This window comes from Phyllobates terribilis, unplaced genomic scaffold (genome assembly GCF_046119375.1).
Source record: "Phyllobates terribilis strain yellow unplaced genomic scaffold, ASM4611937v1 Scaffold_7__3_contigs__length_470593459, whole genome shotgun sequence".
Taxonomy (NCBI): Eukaryota; Metazoa; Chordata; class Amphibia; order Anura; family Dendrobatidae; genus Phyllobates; species Phyllobates terribilis.
Genome location: NW_027362767.1, coordinates 151,625,410 through 151,644,659, shown reverse-complemented (window position 1 = coordinate 151,644,659; position 19,250 = coordinate 151,625,410). Strand labels below are relative to the sequence as shown.

General features: G+C 47.7%; 1 protein-coding gene across 1 annotated transcript in view; it reads left to right on the top strand.

Moving 5' to 3' along the window:
- Positions 1-19,250, top strand: part of LOC141152989 (uncharacterized) — a 92,168-nt gene that overhangs the window by 29,578 nt on the left and 43,340 nt on the right. The window contains exon 3 of the mRNA XM_073637647.1: positions 1,110-1,400. Within this exon, the coding sequence (XP_073493748.1) occupies positions 1,110-1,400 (291 nt within the window). The remainder of the gene's footprint in view (positions 1-1,109; positions 1,401-19,250) is intronic.

Genomic DNA, 19,250 nt, shown 5'->3' with positions numbered 1-19,250 from the left:
CATAGTGTACTCATCATCTCATACTGTGCCAGCCATAGTGTACTCATCATCTCATACTGTGCCAGCCATAGTTTACTCATCATCTTATACACTGCCAGCCATAGTGTACTCATCATATCATACTGTGCCAGCCATAGTTTTCTCATCATCTCATACTGTGCCAGCCATAGTGCACTCATCATCTCATATTGTGCCAGCCATAGTTTACTCATCATCTCATACTGTGCCAGCCATAGTGTACTCATCATCTCCTACACTGCCAGCGATAGTGTACTCATCATCTCATACTGTGCCAGCCATAGTGTACTCATCATCTCATAAACTACCAGCCATAGTGTACTCATCATCTCATACTGTGCCAGCCATAGTTTACTCATCATCTCATACTGTGCCAGCCATAGTGTACTCATCATGTCATACACTGCCAGCCATAGTGTACTCATCATCTCATACATTGCCAGCCATAGTGTACTCATCATATCATACTGTGCCAGCCATAGTTTACTCATCATCTCATACTGTGCCAGCCATAGTGTACTCATCATCTCATATTGTGCCAGCCATAGTTTACTCATCATCTCATACTGTGCCAGCCATAGTGTACTCATCATCTCCTACACTGCCAGCCATAGTGTACTCATCATCTCATACATTGCCAGCCATAGTGTACTCATCATATCATACTGTGCCAGCCATAGTTTACTCATCATCTCATACTGTGCCAGCCATAGTGTACTCATCATCTCACATTGTGCCAGCCATAGTTTACTCATCATCTCATACTGTGCCAGCCATAGTGTACTCATCATCTCATACTGTGCCAGCCATAGTGTACTCATCATCTCCTACACTGCCAGCGATAGTGTACTCATCATCTCATACTGTGCCAGCCATAGTGTACTCATCATCTAATACTGTGCCAGCCATAGTGTACTCATCATCTAATACTGTCCCAGCCATAGTGTACTCATCATCTCATACACTGCCAGTCAGTGCACTCATTATCTTGTGCTGCTCCATGCGTTGCTCCTTACATGGTACAAGTGTCATTTTAGCTGCTGAGCTGACTGCCTTTTCTTCTCTCCCTTGTTTTTAATACTCCTCTATAGACGTCAAGACGACAAATGTAACTGGGGTGAATGGCAACAATGTAACTCTAAAAGTGTATGAACCGAACATAAACTATATCACCTGGACTTATGGTCATAATCGCATCGCATCAACAGGACCACATAAACCCATCAATGTAACGAGCACATACAGGGGAAAGCTCGCGAGTGACCCGGACGGCTCATTAATTATAATAACTCTGCAGCAGGAAGACAACGGGATGTACAGCGCCAGTATAAAGCTCGTCAACGGAGAAATGCGTACAGCTCAGTACCAGCTTCAAGTCTACCGTAAGTCATCTGCCCCTCACCATTACACCAGTGACCCATGTGCTTCCCAAAGTTTTACCTCTCCGAAGAAAATCTGTAGAGGTTTAGTGCCAGCAATAGTATTTCCTTATTTCATAAACTGCTAGTCACAGTGTACTCATCATCTTATAAACTACCAGCCATAGTGTACTCATCATCTCATAAACTACCAGCCATAGTGTACTCATCATCTTATAAACTACCAGCCATAGTGTACTCATCATCTCATACTGTGCCAGCCATAGTGTACTCATCATCTCATACTGTGCCAGCCATAGTGTACTCATCATCTCATACTGTGCCAGCCATAGTGTACTCATCATCTCATAAACTACCAGCCATAGTGTACTCATCATCTCATAAACTACCAGCCATAGTGTACTCATCATCTCATAAACTACCAGCCATAGTGTACTCATCATCTCATAAACTACCAGCCATAGTGTACTCATCATCTCATAAACTACCAGCCATAGTGTACTCATCATCTCATAAACTACCAGCCATAGTGTACTCATCATCTCAGAAACTACCAGCCATAGTGTACTCATCATCTCATAAACTACCAGCCAGAGTGTACTCATCATCTCATAAACTACCAGCCATAGTGTACTCATCATCTCATACACTGCCAGCCATAGTGTACTCATCATCTCAGAAACTACCAGCCATAGTGTACTCATCATCTCATACTGTGCCAGCCATAGTGTACTCATCATCTCATACTGTGCCAGCCATAGTGTACTCATCATCTCATAAACTACCAGCCATAGTGTACTCATCATCTCCTAAACTACCCGCCATAGTGTACTCATCATCTCATAAACTACCAGCCATAGTGTACTAATCATCTCATAAACTACCAGCCATAGTGTACTCATCATCTCATACTGTGCCAGCCATAGTGTACTCATCATCTCATACTGTGCCAGCCATAGTGTACTCATCATCTCATAATCTACCAGCCATAGTGTACTCATCATCTCATAAACTACCAGCCATAGTGTACTCATCATCTCATACTGTGCCAGCCATAGTGTACTCATCATCTCATAAACTACCAGCCATAGTGTACCCATCATCTCATAAACTACCAGCCATAGTGTACTCATCATCTCATAATCTACCAGCCATAGTGTACTCATCATCTCATAAACTACCAGCCATAGTGTACTCATCATCTCATACACTGCCAGCCATAGTGTACTCATCATCTCATAATCTACCAGCCATAGTGTACTCATCATCTCATAAACTACCAGCCATAGTGTACTCATCATCTCATACACTGCCAGCCATAGTGTACTCATCATCTCATAAACTACCAGCCATAGTGTACCCATCATCTCATAAACTACCAGCCATAGTGTACTCATCATCTCATAATCTACCAGCCATAGTGTACTCATCATCTCATAAACTACCAGCCATAGTGTACCCATCATCTCATAAACTACCAGCCATAGTGTACTCATCATCTCATAATCTACCAGCCATAGTGTACTCATCATCTCATAAACTACCAGCCATAGTGTACTCATCATCTCATACACTGCCAGCCATAGTGTACTCATCATCTCAGAAACTACCAGCCATAGTGTACTCATCATCTCATACTGTGCCAGCCATAGTGTACTCATCATCTCATACTGTGCCAGCCATAGTGTACTCATCATCTCATAAACTACCAGCCATAGTGTACTCATCATCTCCTAAACTACCCGCCATAGTGTACTCATCATCTCATAAACTACCAGCCATAGTGTACTCATCATCTCATAAACTACCAGCCATAGTGTACTCATCATCTCATACTGTGCCAGCCATAGTGTACTCATCATCTCATACTGTGCCAGCCATAGTGTACTCATCATCTCATAATCTACCAGCCATAGTGTACTCATCATCTCATAAACTACCAGCCATAGTGTACTCATCATCTCATACTGTGCCAGCCATAGTGTAATGATCATCTAATACTGTGCCAGCCATAGTGTACTCATCATCTCCTACATTGCCAGCCATAGTGTACTCATCATCTCATACACTGCCAGCCATAGTGTACTCATCATCTAATACTGTGCCAGCCATAGTGTACTCATCATCTAATACTGTGCCAGCCATAGTGTACTCATCATCTCCTACATTGCCAGCCATAGTGTACTCATCATCTCCTACACTGCCAGCCATAGTGTACTCATCATGTCATACTGTGCCAGCCATAGTGTACTCATCATCTCATACTGTGCCAGCCATAGTGTAATGATCATCTAATACTGTGCCTGCCATAGTGTACCCATCATCTCCTACACTGCCAGCCATAGTGTACTCATCATCTCATACACTGCCAGCCATAGTGTACTCATCATCTCATACTGTGCCAGCCATAGTGTACCGATCATCTCATACACTGCCAGCCATAGTGTACTCATCATCTCATACTGTGCCAGCCATAGTGTACTCATCATCTCATACACTGTCAGCCATAGTGTACTCATCATCTCATACACTGCCAGCCATAGTGTACTCATCATCTCATACACTGCCAGCCATAGTGTACTCATCATCTCATACTGTGCCAGCCATAGTGTGCTAATCATCTCATACTGTGCCAGCCATAGTGTACTCATCATCTTATACACTGCCAGCTATAGTGTACTCATCATCTCATACTGTGCCAGCCATAGTTTACTCATCATCTCATACTGTGCCAGCCATAGTGTACTCATCATCTCCTACACTGCCAGCCATAGTGTACTCATCATCTCCTACACTGCCAGCGATAGTGTACTCATCATCTCATACTGTGCCAGCCATAGTGTACTCATCATCTCATACTGTGCCAGCCATAGTGTACTCATCATCTCATACTGTGCCAGCCATAGTTTACTCATCATCTTATACACTGCCAGCCATAGTGTACTCATCATATCATACTGTGCCAGCCATAGTTTTCTCATCATCTCATACTGTGCCAGCCATAGTGCACTCATCATCTCATATTGTGCCAGCCATAGTTTACTCATCATCTCATACTGTGCCAGCCATAGTGTACTCATCATCTCCTACACTGCCAGCGATAGTGTACTCATCATCTCATACTGTGCCAGCCATAGTGTACTCATCATCTCATAAACTACCAGCCATAGTGTACTCATCATCTCATACTGTGCCAGCCATAGTTTACTCATCATCTCATACTGTGCCAGCCATAGTGTACTCATCATGTCATACACTGCCAGCCATAGTGTACTCATCATCTCATACATTGCCAGCCATAGTGTACTCATCATATCATACTGTGCCAGCCATAGTTTACTCATCATCTCATACTGTGCCAGCCATAGTGTACTCATCATCTCATATTGTGCCAGCCATAGTTTACTCATCATCTCATACTGTGCCAGCCATAGTGTACTCATCATCTCCTACACTGCCAGCCATAGTGTACTCATCATCTCATACATTGCCAGCCATAGTGTACTCATCATATCATACTGTGCCAGCCATAGTTTACTCATCATCTCATACTGTGCCAGCCATAGTGTACTCATCATCTCACATTGTGCCAGCCATAGTTTACTCATCATCTCATACTGTGCCAGCCATAGTGTACTCATCATCTCATACTGTGCCAGCCATAGTGTACTCATCATCTCCTACACTGCCAGCGATAGTGTACTCATCATCTCATACTGTGCCAGCCATAGTGTACTCATCATCTCATAAACTACCAGCCATAGTGTACTCATCATCTCATACTGTGCCAGCCATAGTGTACTCATCATCTCATAAACTACCAGCCATAGTGTACCCATCATCTCATAAACTACCAGCCATAGTGTACTCATCATCTCATAAACTACCAGCCATAGTGTACTCATCATCTCATAAACTACCCGCCATAGTGTACTCATCATCTCATAAACTACCAGCCATAGTGTACTCATCATCTCATAAACTACCAGCCATAGGGTACTCATCATCTCATAAACTACAAGCTATAGTGTACTCATCATCTCATAAACTACCAGCCATAGTGTACTCATCATCTCAAACTACCAGCTATAGTGTACTCATCATCTCATAAACTACCAGCCATAGTGTACTCATCATCTCATACTGTGCCAGCCATAGTGTACTCATCATCTCATAAACTACCAGCCAGAGTGTACTCATCATCTCATAAACTACCAGCCAGAGTGTACTCATCATCTCATAAACTACCAGCCATAGTGTACTCATCATCTCATAAACTACCAGCCAAAGTGTACTCATCATCTCATACTGTGCCAGCCATAGTGTACTCATCATCTGATACTCTGCCAGCCATAGTGTACTCATCATCTCATACACTGCCAGCCATAGTATACCCATCATCTCATAAACTACCAGCCATAGTGTACTCATCATCTCATAAACTACCAGCCAGAGTGTACTCATCATCTCATAAACTACCAGCCAGAGTGTACTCATCATCTCATAAACTACCAGCCATAGTGTACTCATCATCTCATAAACTACCAGCCATAGTGTACTCATCATCTCATACTGTGCCAGCCATAGTGTACTCATCATCTCATACTGTGCCAGCCATAGTGTACTCATCATCTCATAAACTACCAGCTATAGCGTACTCATCATCTCATAAACTACCAGCCATAGTGTACTCATCATCTCATAAACTACCAGCCATAGTGTACTCATCATCTCATACTGTGCCATCCATAGTGTACTCATCATCTCATAATCTACCAGCCTTAGTGTACTCATCATCTCATAAACTACCAGCCATAGTGTACTCATCATCTCATAAACTACCAGCCATAGTGTACTCATCATCTCATAAACTACCAGCCATAGTGTACTCATCATCTCATAAACTACCAGCCAGAGTGTACTCATCATCTCATAAACTACCAGCCATAGTGTACTCATCATCTCATAAACTACCAGCCATAGTGTACTCATCATCTCATAAACTACCAGCCATAGTGTACTCATCATCTCATACTGTGCCATCCATAGTGTACTCATCATCTCATAAACTACCAGCCATAGTGTACTCATCATCTCATAAACTACCAGCCATAGTGTACTCATCATCTCATAAACTACCAGCCATAGTGTACTCATCATCTCCTAAACTACCCGCCATAGTGTACTCATCATCTCATAAACTACCAGCCATAGTGTACTCATCATCTCATACTGTGCCAGCCATAGTGTACTCATCATCTCATAATCTACCAGCCATAGTGTACTCATCATCTCATAAACTACCAGCCATAGTGTACTCATCATCTCATAAACTACCAGCCATAGTGTACTCATCATCTCATAAACTACCAGCCATAGTGTACTCATCATCTCATAAACTACCAGCCATAGTGTACTCATCATCTCAAACTACCAGCTATAGTGTACTCATCATCTCATAAACTACCAGCTATAGTGTACTCATCATCTCATAAATTACCAGCCATAGTGTACTCATCATCTCATACTGTGCCAGCCATAGTTTACTCATCATCTCATAAATTACCAGCCATAGTGTACTCATCATCTCATATATTGCTAGCCATAGTGTACTCATCTCATACAGTGCCAGCCATAGTGTACTCATCATCTCAAACTGTGCCAGCCATAGCGTACTAATCATCTCAAACTGTGCCAGCCATAGTGTACTCATGTCATACACTGCCAGCCATTGTGTACTCATCTTATACAGTGGCAGTCATTGTATGCCACGAATGCATCAAAAGCTATTTTATATTTTCCATACATTGACAGCTGTATTGTGCCAGAGATACCTTGTAGTGATGAGCGAGCACTAAAATACTCGGGTACTTGTTGCTCGGGTCGAGCACATTGGAATACTCCTGTGCTCGACCTGAGCAACGAGCCCAATGTAAGTCTATGGGAAACTCGAGCATTTTTCTGGCGGCTCCCCCTGGCTGTCTGCAGAGGGCCTAAAATTTGCCCAAATCGATGGGAACAGTGCTCAAATGACATGGGAACAGCATGGGGAAGACCCCTGGAAGCATTTCTGACTCCCAAGTCACTGCTGTCAACAACGTTGTCAGAGTATTACGCCACTTTAACGGACTCACAATAAAACATACAAAAACAAAACCAAAATGGATTTTCCTGGGAAATATGTTAAGGAACATCCTTTCCAGGGTAAAGACTTGTATATAAGGCAAATAAATAACCAAAAACAAAAATACTCCTCCACACCTTGGGCTATAATCACACGTAGCGTTTTTGATGCGTTTTTGCACTTTTGCATTGCTTTCAACTGTGACAAATGCATTCACCAGGAAATGTCATTTTAACATTTTACAACCTTATCTGGCCATGTGGTGTGTGAGACATGATCAGGCACATCCTGTTTCGTTTATGAAGGAGGGATTCTGAAAATCACAAAGCCTATTTTTATAGGGCCATCAGGCGGCCTTTACTATTCTTAAAGGGCAAGCAGTCGGCCCTCGCTATTCTTAGAGAGCCATCAGCTGGCTATGCTTTGTTGGTCCCATTGCTAAAGATTGGGGCTCTTATACTGTTATTGTGTATGCAGTGAGTGGCAGGTCTGCCCAAAATTTGGATGCACCCCAATATCCCTTTGAAAATTTGGACTCACTCTAATATCCCTTTGAAGAGACTTAGAGGAGGGCCTCCTGAAAACAATGTTCCCATTATTAGGAAGTGGGTGTCCCATACAGTTTCCCTATGAAGTGAATGCAAGGGCTACCAAAAATTTGGTCCTACTCCAATGCCCCTTGGAAGAGACGTAGAGGAGGGCCTCCTGAAAAAAAATGTTCCCATTATTAGAAAGTGGGTCTCCCATTGTGTTTGCCTATGCAGTGAATGCAAGGGTTGCCAAAAATTTGGAGGCACTCCAATGCCCCTTGGAAGAGACGTGGAGGTCAGAGAGTCTCCTGAAAACAATGTTCTCATTATTAGGAAGTGGGTCTCCCATTGTGTTTGCCTATGCAGTGAATGCAAGGGTTGTCAAAAATTTGGAGGCATTCCAATGCCCATTGGAAGAGACGTGGAGATCAGAGGGCCTCCTGAAAACAATGTTCCCTTTATGAGGAAGTGGGTCTCCCATTCTGTTTGCGTATGCAGTGAATGCAAGGGTTGCCAAAAATTGGGAGGTACTCCAATGCCCCTTTTAATTGTTGTGGAGGTCAGAGGGCCTCTTGAAAACAATGTTCCCATTTTTAGGAAGTGGGTCTCCCATTGTGTTTGCCTATGCAGTGAATGCAAGGGTTGCCAAAAATTGTGAGGCACTCCAATGCCCCTTGGAAGAGACGTAGAGGGCCTCATGAAAATTTTTTTCCATTATTAGGAAGTGCGTCTCCCATAGTGTTGGCCTATGCAGTGAATGCAAGGGCTGCCAAAAATTGTGAGGCACTTCAATGCCCTTTGGAAGAGACGCAGAGGAGGGCCTCATAAAAAATGTTCCCATTAGAAAGGAGCGGGTCTCCTATACTTGTAATGCCCATGCACTAAGTGTATGGGCTGTAAAACATTTACCCCTGGGGGGGTATACATGAACATACTGTATAAAAAAAAATTTTTACGGGCATCATAAACACCCTTTAAAAAAATTATGTGGGAGTTGCATCATGGACCACGGTCACCCTGGTGATATGGTGGTGGAGGATGAGGATGAGGAGAAGGAGGAGGACAAGAGCAAATAGCCAAAATCAGGAAGCGTATACCCATGTGTGGGTGTAAAGAGGTGCATGGGAATACACCTTCCAAAAACAGACACTGGATTTGAGTTTATGTTACGATGCTATTGACGCGCCCCTGGGCCTGCTGTGTCGTGCGGCATCGCGCGCACGGGGGCTTACCCGGAGCCGGATCAGATGGGGGTAGTAGTCTCGTGGCGGTGACCCGGTCCGTGCCCAGGGAGTCAAACTGAGCGGCAGTCTTTAGCAGTAGATGTTAGAATGTTCGACTACGCCACCCGTTGAATGCGGTCATGAGACCGCCGCTGCAGGGCAGACCGCTGAGGCCGGTGATATGGTTGTGCAGCGTAGATGGTATAACCCCCAACGGGAGGGGTATGGCCCCAGGGCAGCAGATGTGGATGATAGTGGTAGTGATGGGGCAGCAAGGAAGCTCAGAGACGTGTGGTGCAGTTTCAAGGCTTTTACTCACAGGTGTTGCTCCGGTCACTTTGGCCAGCAGTGACCACCCGAGCCGTGCTGCGTCCACCAGGTGCGGGACTCGGCCAACTCCCAGGCAGTTCCAGAGCGTGGTCCTGAGCTCCCCTCTCTTCCTTCCTACAGGCCGTCCTCACCAGGGACCCACCTATGTCCGGCTCCCTCGGGTCTTTTGGTGGCGAAACCTTTCCCGGCTTCCCTGACCCTATGCGTGGTCTGCCTTCCTGGTGGATATGGTGAGGGGTCGCGCCAAAGCTTGACCACGACCTCCGGTTCCTGGCTAAGGATGATTAGCCTCTGCCAGTTTGGGATCCGGTACCCTTTTCTGCCAACCCTTCACCCGTTAACTTGTTCTCTTGTGGGATCTCAGGGTTCCCTCTCTCCTTGTGTCTCTGGGCCTCTCTTCTTCCTTCTCTCTGCTTCAGGCCTGGCCCTGGAGCTGGGCCCAGCCGGAGCCACAGCTCCCTGTCAGCCCTCTCTGGCTGAACTCTCCCTCAGAACAGACCCTGTCTCAAGATGGTGCCCACCTCTTATACTCCCTCTGACACCCGAGCCCAGGCGACTAGCACCCAATGGGCTCCTTCCTATGCCCAGAGTCCCTCCCCTGTCTGCTCCTACACTACTGGGATGTTCCTCCCCCCCTCCCACTCCAGCCAGGGACAGACGCTGTCGTACCTGCACATCTAACTGGTGGGAGTACCGTAGTTCTGTCCCCCGGAAATGGGATGAGTGTAGTGCATGCAGCAATCTGAGCTCAGTCCCACACTCCATCCTTACCCGGGAGTGGAATACCACACCTCTGGTTCGAGGTGCAATACCCCTGTAGCAGCCGAGTCCTCGGGGTGCTACATTCCCCCCTGGTAAACCACAGCACGTCCTCGGGCTGGAAAAGAGTAAAACATACCAAAACATACAAACTTTTTAAAACATACACTAACAGGTAAAACATCATAAACATTATCAGCAAATATAACATGACAGGTAACTTCTTATATATTATTCTAGCAGTATAAACTTTTGCTATAAAACTTTTTCATATATAATGTTCTTGATCTTCTGGCCACGGTGCAACTTGTGACCAGGTAAAGTGCCACAGTCACTGGAAGAAAAACAGCAGTTCTCCTATAAAACCGGTAGGGGGCGCCTTAGGAAGCGCAACTATTTACAGGGTATGGCCGCTCTCAGTCCTCGGCCAGTGGGGATAAGGGATGGCTGCTCACAGTCCTCAGCCTGATTAGGGATAGGGACACACAGATAAACAGTTCACACTAGTCCCAATGGGGACCACACTTAAATTGGCAGCATGACAAGTACCCCTACGGGTAACTATATACAGTTTCAGTTTATGCTACTTCCCTTCAGCAGCGGTGTCCTCTCCTTGTCTCCTCCTGAGGGTAATCTTCAGACCCGTCCGGGTCCTCTTGTTCCTCCTCATACCGCAGTTCTTCCTCCGTCAGCCAGTGCACATGAAGGGCATATGGTCCTTTTGCACACTGATGCCGGGTGAAGGTGACCTCGTCACCCAGGTAAAGGTCACGTCCACGGTGTCCCTCTGGCAGATGGGACTCGACATCCCTGCGGGTAACAAGGACGTCGCCGGGGGTTCTGTGATCCCTGATAAAGCCCCAACCGTGCTCCAGTTGGAACTTGATTACAGTCCCGGTGGCGCGGGGACCGTGGGCTGCACGGGGGTTTCGCCGGGTCCGGCTTTTCTGCTCCGCACTTTGGACCTGCAGCCGCTCCTCGCGGACCCGCCTCTCTCGCCGTTCTTTGTTGAAGACCTCTAGTTGTTGTCGGCAGCACTCCGCACGCTGGGCTGCGGCCGCCCGGGTCTCTTGGGTGAACCCCATGAGGTTTTCACCGGTGGGGTCCCATGCGAACTGCACCTCCTCCAACGGGAGTGGGGTGATCTTGGCGGGCGCCGGAGCCGGGATCAGGGGCTCACACAGGGGCCTTTCCTTCCGGAGTCGGGGACTGAGGTACTCCGGTGGCCATTCAAAGGGCTGCCCATCCGGGCAAGTATGCTGTGCTGACAGGTCTTCACCTAAGGGCAGCACTGTGGAGGTCGAGGGCGCGGAGGTGGTGGCGGCGCCCGGATTCACCAGGCCTTGCGACCAGGCCGGTGGCACTCTGAAGGTGAAGGGCACTGTGGATACGGCGGCACCCGGGGGTACTCGGCCTTGTGACCAGGCCGGTGGCGTTTCCTGCTTGGCCGCGCTCTGGATTAAGGCGCGTGACGTCACAAGGGGCATGGCCGCGGCTCCTGCCGCTTGAGGCCTAGTTTGGAGCAGTGGCGGTGCAGCAATGGGCACGGTAAGGGGGATTTTGGGCTCTGCGACGGGGAGCTGGGGCAGGCTCACGGCTACTAGGCCTGGGGTGGTGACGTCCCCTTTACCTGCTTCCATCTCTTCAGCTCCTTCCACGGCGTCGTCTCCGGCCTTCGTCCCTCCTGCACCATCCTCAGAGGCAGACAGACTCCTCGTCCCGGGTGGCGTCCTTTGCTGGCGGGTTCCAGCCTGCAGGGCCATTTCTCTGCTCCACTCGGCCAGCACTTCTTGCTGCACTCGGGCCATCTTCCGAGCCAAGCCCTCCAGCGCGGTCTGTGCATGCTCCCGATCTTTGGGGAGCTGTGCCAGGATCTCCACCAGGCCTTCTGGGGTGGCGGCCTGCAACAGGCTCCTGACCAGAGGGTCGGTGCTGCCTGACTCTCCCTCCATCTCCGGGTGCGATCTTTCCAGACTCCTCCAGGCTGCACCCATCCTCTCTCTTTTGTTCTTGATCCGCCCATACTGAGGGTGGTCCCGGGGCCACTTGGTGATTGTCAGTTCCAGGGGCAGCCCTCTCACACTGATGGACATTTCTATCATTGCAGTCTCTGCTGGTGGGGGCGGTTTCCGCTTTTGGCGCCATTCCTGGACCTGGCCCACGATGGGAGGTGGCCTCTTGCCACCCTCTGGCACGCCCATAATGGAGTCCGCTCTGCCAGGGCGGGAAATCGTCTCAGATGGCGGGAATCGTCTCTTTATGGCGGGAAACTCCGTGGATGGCGGGAAAAGGCTGCAGATGGCGGGCAAACGGCGGGAAACGATCCGAGATGGCGTCCGATGGCGGGGACCCTCCGGAATTGGCGGGAGACTCCTTTTTACGGTAAATGTGAACTTTTCTTCAGGCACGCAGTACCCGTCGGTTGCGGGCACGTAATCCTGCCGACTACGCCAAAGTTGACGCGCCCCTGGGCCTGCTGTGTCGTGCGGCATCGCGCGCATGGGGGCTTACCCGGAGCCGGATCAGATGGGGGTAGTAGTCTCGTGGCGGTGACCCGGTCCGTGCCCAGGGAGTCAAACTGAGCGGCAGTCTTTAGCAGTAGATGTTAGAATGTTCGACTACGCCACCCGTTGAATGCGGTCATGAGACCGCCGCTGCAGGGCAGACCGCTGAGGCCGGTGATATGGTTGTGCAGCGTAGATGGTATAACCCCCAACGGGAGGGGTATGGCCCCAGGGCAGCAGATGTGGATGATAGTGGTAGTGATGGGGCAGCAAGGAAGCTCAGAGACGTGTGGTGCAGTTTCAAGGCTTTTACTCACAGGTGTTGCTCCGGTCACTTTGGCCAGCAGTGACCACCCGAGCCGTGCTGCGTCTACCAGGTGCGGGACTCGGCCAACTCCCAGGCAGTTCCAGAGCGTGGTCCTGAGCTCCCCTCTCTTCCTTCCTACAGGCCGTCCTCACCAGGGACCCGCCTATGTCCGGCTCCCTCGGGTCTTTTGGTGGCGAAACCTTTCCCGGCTTCCCTGACCCTATGCGTGGTCTGCCTTCCTGGTGGATATGGTGAGGGGTCGCGCCAAAGCTTGTCCACGACCTCCGGTTCCTGGCTAAGGATGATTAGCCTCTGCCAGTTTGGGATCCGGTACCCTTTTCTGCCAACCCTTCACCCGTTAACTTGTTCTCTTGTGGGATCTCAGGGTTCCCTCTCTCCTTGTGTCTCTGGGCCTCTCTTCTTATTTCTCTCTGCTTCAGGCCTGGCCCTGGAGCTGGGCCCAGCCGGAGCCACAGCTCCCTGTCAGCCCTCTCTGGCTGAACTCTCCCTCAGAACAGACCCTGTCTCAAGATGGTGCCCACCTCTTATACTCCCTCTGACACCCGAGCCCAGGCGACTAGCACCCAATGGGCTCCTTCCTATGCCCAGAGTCCCTCCCCTGTCTGCTCCTACACTACTGGGATGTTCCTCCCCCCCTCCCACTCCAGCCAGGGACAGACGCTGTCGTACCTGCACATCTAACTGGTGGGAGTACCGTAGTTCTGTCCCCCGGAAATGGGATGAGTGTAGTGCATGCAGCAATCTGAGCTCAGTCCCACACTCCATCCTTACCCGGGAGTGGAATACCACACCTCTGGTTCGAGGTGCAATACCCCTGTAGCAGCCGAGTCCTCGGGGTGCTACACTATCATTCGGTGGTGTTGAGAAGTCTGGCCCAATACAGCCCTTGTTCATTTTTATAAGAGTCAGCCTGTCAGGGGATTGGCTTGCTTTCCCAAACATCTGAAGAAGCAGTGGTGCCACCCGCAGACTGTTCCTGGACCCTGGGGTTCGGCCCACAAAGTCTGTTGCTTTGCTGCCATGTGCCTGATCATGCTGGTGGTGGTCATACTGGTAGTTTTGCCACCCTTGCTGATACTGGCCTGTCAGGTGGTGCAAATGGCCTTTTTGGGGTTATCGGCAGAGTCTTCAAAAAACAACCAGACTCGGGAAGACCTAACAGTTGTACTGGCAACTTCCTTTGTGTTGGTGTTACGGGGAACGGTTGCCCGCCTTCTGTCTGCGGCCACCACACTGCTTCTTCCTGCCTGTTGGGGTGCTCTTCCTCTCTCCCCCTCTGTGCTGCTCTCCTCTCTCTGCATGTCCTCCTGCCAGGTTGGGTAAGTTACTATATCATCCAACACCTCGTCTTCCACTTCCGCACCCTGGTCCTCCTCCTGACTTTCTGGCAATTGTGTCTCATCATCGTCCACCTCTTGTGACACATTTCCACCGTTGCCTTCGTGTGACCGTGGCTGCTCAAATATTTGGGCATCGCTACATGCGATCTCCTCTTGCCCCGCTTCAAATGGACCGGGCGAGAGGCCGAATCTATAAATGTTAAAGTGAACAGCTCTTCGGAGTGTCCAAGTGTGGGATCAGTTGTCTCTAGGCACTCGGCATGGTGGGAGGAAGGAGGATCAGGGTGAGGAATATGCGGTCCAGACTCACGGCTACTGAGACTTGACCATGTGGAAGACAGGGTGGTGGTGGTGGTGGCTAAGTGACTGGAAGCATTATCTGCTATCCAACCAATAACCTTTTCACACTGCTCTGTGTTCAATAGTGGTGTGCTGCGGTCCCCTATTAATTGGGACAGGAAGGTCGAGCGAGAAAATGTGGGTGTTTGTTGTGGCACAATTTCAGCTTGCCCATGGCCTCGGCCTCTGCATGCACCATCACCATCACGTCCAGTTCTCTGTCCCTTGCCACGTGCCTTGCCCATTTTAAATGAAGGACAATATATATAAAAAATGGCAGTATTTTCTGAAAACGTATATGTGATACGTGTGACAGAGAAAACACAGTTTTGTGTACCTGGCCTGTAGGTAAGTAATTTGAACAGCAATCTGGTGTCAATTGATTCACTGACACACTGAAAGAAATTTTTAATGTAGGCCAGAAATGGCAGTATTTTCTGACAACGTACATGTGATCCGTGTGACGGAGAAAACACAGTTTTAAATAGCTGGATTTTTAGTGCTGTAATATGGAAAGGACCTGGCTGTATTCTGCAGTGCCAACAAGCAAATGGCGCAGAAAAATGGCGTTCTCTGGATTGCTTTTTAAGCAAATAATGAGGATTAAGATCCCAAAAAAATTATTCCTGGCCCCTGAGACCTGGGCCTATTTCTAGAAATATCTAACAGCAGCAGCCGACAGAACTGGAATGGAGCCTCTTGTGCTATATGCACTGCAGTCTGCTATATACACTGCCTGCCTATATACACTGCCTACCTGATATATCTGCAGATGGATTAGTCCTCAGAAGGACTGTTTGTTGAGATGGATATGTGTCTCTAATATAGTTTGGTACACCTACACTAACTAGAAACAAGCAAATCTCTCCCTGATACAGCAGCTCTCCCTACACTGTCTGATCCGGAGTGACTGTGACGAGCGGCGCCAGGTCTGATATAGGCCTGATGATGCTGTGCGGCCAGCCAATCACTGTAATGCCCACAACCAACATGGCTGCGGCATTACAGTGAGTGGCAGGCAATCCCTGCATGTTCATTGGCTCTGTAAAGAGCTCCAAACATGCAGGGAGGAGACCGAGCTCCCGCCGAGCAACCCGGAAATACTCGCCAAGTGCTGAGCAGTAGCGAGCAGTGAGATGCTCAGGTGAGCAGTAGCGAGCATGCTCACTCATTACTAATACCTTGTTCTCATCTCATACTGGGTTATTAATATAAATAGAAAAAGAAAAAGGTTTTATCCAGCTCACACGTTAGATATGTGTAGTCTAGAGATGACCAAGCATTAAAATGCTTGAATGCTCGTTGACCGAACCAAGCAATTTCTAATATTCAAATGCTTGTTTCGAGTAACGAGTATAATGGGAGTCAATGGGAAAGCCAAACTTTTTTTCGGCAGACCCTAGAAGGAGGTCTGGGGGGCAGTGAAAATGTTCCAATAGATGAGAAAAGTGCTGAATGGAAGGAGAACAGCACGGGGAAGACCTTGGAAGCTTCTCTGACTCCCAGATCACTGCTGAGAACAATGGTGTCACACGTTTACTCCACTTTAACCATTGACAAGAACACATTCCAAACCAAGAAATTGCATTTTACAGGAATAAAAATGTTAAGAATCATTTTTTTCCTATATAATAACTTGCATATAAGGACAAATTTAAGTAAACCAAAACGTGTTTTTTTTATTAAAAAAATAGGAAATTTCAGTTTCATTCATGAAGAAAGTAGGAACTGACAAAAATTAGGGACTTAGAGGGACTCAGATACACCTTGTATTAGACATAAAGGAGGGCCTCATACACATTCTGTTCAAATTGTCATGTAGTGGTACTCCTAGACTCATAAAGGCTATGCACTTTTGAGGTTTATATACCAAGAAATGTACTCCAAACAACGGAATAATCTATGGATGAGCACAATAATACAGGTAAAATTTTGAACAAGTTTTTTTAAGGCTTATATACCATTGAAATCTACCCAAGAAGATATAATACCCTATGGATGAACAATATAATACCGATACATTTTGAAACAATTTTTTGGAGGATTATTTACCACCGAAATATACCCAAGAGCACATAATACTCTATGGGGGAGAATTATAATACCGATACACTTAAACAATTTTTTGAGGGTTATATACCACCGAAATGTACTCCAGACCATGGAAAAGTCTATTCATGAGCAATATAATAAGGATAAAGTTTTCAACAAGTTTTTTGAGGTTTATAAAGCACCGATTTGTACTCCAGACCATGGAATAATTTATTTATGAACAATATATTAAGGATACAATTTTCAACAAGTTTTTGAGGGTTGTATAGCACCGAAACATACTCCAGACCACAGAATAGTCTATACATGAGCAATATAATAAGTATAACGTTTTCAACAAGTTTATTTAGGATTATATAGCACCAAAATGTACTCCAAACCACGTAATAGTCTATACATGAGCAATGTAATAAGTATAAAGTTTTCAACAAGTTTTTTGAGGGTTATATACAAATTAAATGTACCCCAAAACACAGAATACTGTATGGCCCCAAAATTTAAGCCTGCAAATTTTTTTAAACGCTTTATTTTAGTTTTACAGATAACAGAAATGTACCCCAGACCATGGAATAGTGTATGGGTAAGAAATGTAAACAAGCCTCATTTTTTTAGATGCTTTTTTGGAGTGGTATATACCATCAAAATGTGATCGAAAGCACGTAATACTCTATGGATGAGGAATCTAATCCATAAATATTTGTCAAGGCTTTTTGTGAGTTTTACATACCACCGTAATGAAACAATAGCCATATTAAACTGTATGGAGGAGTCATTGAATCCATAAAAAAAAAATTTGAAACGTAAATGTAGCACCCTGAGGATTCGGCTGCTACAGGGGTATTGCACCTCAAACCAGAGGTGTGATATTCCACTCCCGGGTAAGGATGGAGTGTGGAACTGAGCTCGGTAGGCTGCATGCACTACACACATCCCATTTCCGAGGAGCAGACCGACGGTACTCCCACTTAGAAATGTGCAGGTACGACCGGGTCTGTTCCTGGCTGGAGTGGGAGGGGGGTGGTACATCCCAAGTAGTGTAGGGGCAGATAGGGGGAGCAGCCTGGGTAAAGATAGGAGCTCATTGGGTGCTGGTCACCTGAGCTCACACATAGAGGGTGTATATAAGGTGGGCACCATCAGAGAACAGGGTCAGTCTGTCAGCCTTTTGCAGAGAGAAGTCAGAGGAGGAAGAGGAGCAGAGCAGCCCAAGAGAGAGAGAGAGGAGAAAGCAAGAGAGACCCAGAGGGGGAACAGAAGAAAGGAACTCTGAGAACCCAAAGTCCATCAGCGGGTGAAGAGTTGGCATCAGGGTACCGGAACCCAAGCTGGTGGGGGCAAAAACACACCCTAGCCAGAGACCGGAGGCCGTGGGCAGCGTCTGCCACGGCCACCCACCACATCCACCCCGAAGGCATACCACGTGGAGGGTCAGGGAACCCAAGGCCAAGGGTCGCCCAACAGAAGGCCCGAGGGAGCTGGACCTGGGTGGATCACTAGTGGGGACGGCCAGAGAAAGGACAGAAGGAGAGCTCAGGGTCACGCTCCGGACTCGCTTGGGGGTTGGCTGGATCCAGGACCTGGTGGATGCAGCACGGCTCGGGAGGTCACTTGAAGCTGGAGTGACCGGAACATCAGCAGTGAGTAAATACCCTAAACTGCACAACCCGACTCTGTCTTCATTTAACACCTATGCTGCACCACCACAACCCCCATCCTCTGCACCTGACCCCCTGAGGCTATACCCCACCCGTTGGGGGTTATACCACCAAAAGCTGCACCCACACCATCAGCCTCAGCGGACCCTGCTGCAGCGGCGGCCATAGTGACCGCAATACAACGGGTGGCGTAGTCGACAATAAAGAACTTAATAACATCTGTAGGACTGCCACATACAACTGAGTTTGACACCCTGGGCACAGACCGGGTCACAGCCACTCGGAAGACTACAACTCCCATCTGATCCGGCTCCGGATATTCCCCCTAAAGAATATGGCCCAGGGGGCGCGTCATAAACATTTAGAAAGTAGACTTGCTGTACTTATATATTCAGAAATGCTTTGCAGAAAGTGCAAAGCCAGACAAGCATTATAAAGAGGGTCATCATAGACCCCTGAAAGGCAACAATTGGCGGGCCTCATTAAAATCTTGAATATTAAAATCACTTTATGTGCTGCTGTCATCTGGTGGTGTGGAAAAGAGTGGGCTAATCCAGACTTTGTTCACTTTTATGAACGTGAGCCTAGCAAAAATACCCAATCATCAGCCACTGGGCGCTGGGCTGGTGTCATGAAATTGGCCCAGGCCTTTGAGAGTGCACCCCTACC